Raw genomic sequence first — 2,364 nt, forward strand, 5'->3', positions numbered from 1 at the left:
AGCTGGAGCAATCTGATCATGCAGAAGGCAGCCATCCAAGGTCCAATTATCCCACTAGATGTTAACCAAGCCCTCACCAATTTCTTAGATAAACAATTGTTCAGCATCCTGCCTAGCATTTAACATCCTTTTCCAAATAGGGGAATCTCGTAAACCCACAGAGAGTTGGGTAGGATGTTGATATCTGCAATATTTGCCCCATAGGAATTCAGCCCATAGGGAGGACTGAGATCTGAATCTGAGCCAGAGTTTGCAGAAATTAGTGTGCATAATTTGGGAGAAAGACTTGAAGCTTAACCCACCCTCGGAATTCAGCCCAAAGGGATGACTGTGATCTAAATTTGAACCAGAGTCTGTAGAAATTAGTGTGCATAATATGGGAGAAAGACTTGAAGCCTAACCCACCCTCCTCAAAGGGTTTACACACCTTAGCCCAAGAAGTCCAAAGTTTTTTCTTCCTATGGCCAGCCCATAGGAATCTATTGAAGATCCCTTCTAACAATTTCTGAGAAGACTTTTTCAGAATGTTCATTTGCAGTAGATAGGATGGAATAGTAGATAGAACACTTTTGAGGAGTGTGATCCTACCCCCATTGGATAAAAATGAATTCTCCCATGCTTGCAGTTTACTTTGGACCTTGTCAATTATATGATCAAAATGAATGTTCTTAGTTCTTCCTTTGATAAGAACAACCCCCAGGTATTTCATTGGAAGGCAACTGTTTTTAGATCCAGTGAAATCAGTAATCCAGGACTTAAACTCACTCTTGCACTACTTACTGAAAATGGAAATGCACTTCTGTTTATTAAATTTTGTTCCAGAAACATCCTGAAAGGTCTCCAGATTCTGCATTAATAGTTTGACTGCAACTTTGGAAGCTTTTGTAAAGATTATGATGTCATCAGCAAAGGCCAGATGATTAATTAATGTGGAAGATCTGTGACTATAAAGAGAATGGGGTTTCCTGGATGCCAACTCATTCAAACTTCTGGATAAGTAGTCAAAAGCTAAGATAAAGATAGTAGGGGAGAGGGGGTCACCTTGTTTTATACCTCTAGAAGCACCAAAAAACCCATTAGAGGATCCATTGATGAAGATTGAATGGAAATTATTGGACAGCCATCTGTTGATGAGAGAGACAAAGGAGGTTGAGGAACCTCTAGCAATCAGGACCTGTTCAATGAAACTCTAGCTTATAGTATCATAAGCCTTTTTGATCTCTAATTTAAAAATTAAGTTGCCTCCTCTAGTGATTCTGTCCAGTACCAATTCTTGGGCCAAGAGCACATTATCAACAATGCTTATATCCCTGATGAAAGCAGACTGATTCTTGCAAATGAGCTTGTTTAGGTGGGGTTGTAATCTCTGGACCAGGACTTAACTGATTATCTTAGAAATGACAGAAGTGAGACTAATGGGTCTGAAATCCTCCCATTTGCAAGGAGTTTTATCCTTGGGAACCAGTGTGATGGTAGAAGAGGAGAAGTATTTGGGGAGGTCAGCCCCCCAGAAAAAACTTTGAACTGTGGCAATAATTTCACCCTTCACAATATGCCAGGCCTTTTTGTAGAAATCAGCAGAGAATCCATCAGGACCAGCCACCTTGGTGCTGTCAATGGATTTTAGAGCTGCCCAAATTTCATTTTCATCAGGAATATAAGTAAGGGATAGACTATTAGTAAATTCCCTTTCCTTGTCAGGCAGTGTTTCATTGATGGTTGAGTGGGAAATAGAATTTTCTCTGAACAATTTTTGGAAATAATGTACAGCATCATTAGCAATTCCCTCAGCATTGGAAATCCAGTGACCTTCCTGAAAAAGGATTTTGTGGATTGTATTGCTTTTCCTCCTATAATTAATCCAAGCATGATAATATTTAGAGTTTCTGTCACCCTCACAAAACCTGGTTTTATTAGTCTTTTGGGCATAGAGAGCCTATTGCATGTTGATCAGGTCCAATAAGTTATCATTGGCTGATTGGAGGTCCCTTTCAGACCCCATATCAGAAGATAAGAGCTGTTCTAAATGCAAAACATTCAGCTTCAAGGACTTTCTTATCAATGTTCCCGACCTCCTTCCAATTCCAATTAGTGAGATGTTTGCTGACTTTTTTAGGTAACATCCAAAGCTTGATACTTGGAATGTGATGGTGGACATCAGTCCAGGCCTTGGCTACTTGATTAATAAAATCCCCATGCATTGACCACATGTTCAGATATCTGAATTTGGCTTTAGTTTTAGAGGAGGAAGAAGATATTTGGATAAGTAAGGGTCTATGATCAGACCCACTCATAGCCAAGTGTTGGGCAGAAGTATGCAGGAAATCTCTGAACCAAAAATCATTCACCAAAACTCTATCCAGC

General features: G+C 39.7%; 1 protein-coding gene across 1 annotated transcript in view; it reads right to left on the reverse strand.

Annotated features, from left to right (window-relative positions):
• Positions 1 to 772: 772 nt before the first annotated feature.
• Positions 773 to 2,364, reverse strand: part of LOC110036588 — a 5,099-nt gene continuing 3,507 nt past the window's right edge. Inside the window, exons 2-4 of the mRNA XM_020741065.1 lie at positions 1,463 to 1,742; positions 1,268 to 1,366; positions 773 to 1,174 (exon numbers count right to left, since the gene is read on the reverse strand). Coding sequence (XP_020596724.1) covers positions 773 to 1,174; positions 1,268 to 1,366; positions 1,463 to 1,742 — 781 coding nt within the window. The remainder of the gene's footprint in view (positions 1,175 to 1,267; positions 1,367 to 1,462; positions 1,743 to 2,364) is intronic.

The sequence above is a fragment of the Phalaenopsis equestris genome, unplaced genomic scaffold (genome assembly GCF_001263595.1).
Source record: "Phalaenopsis equestris unplaced genomic scaffold, ASM126359v1 Scaffold208885, whole genome shotgun sequence".
In the NCBI taxonomy this organism is placed as follows: domain Eukaryota; kingdom Viridiplantae; phylum Streptophyta; class Magnoliopsida; order Asparagales; family Orchidaceae; genus Phalaenopsis; species Phalaenopsis equestris.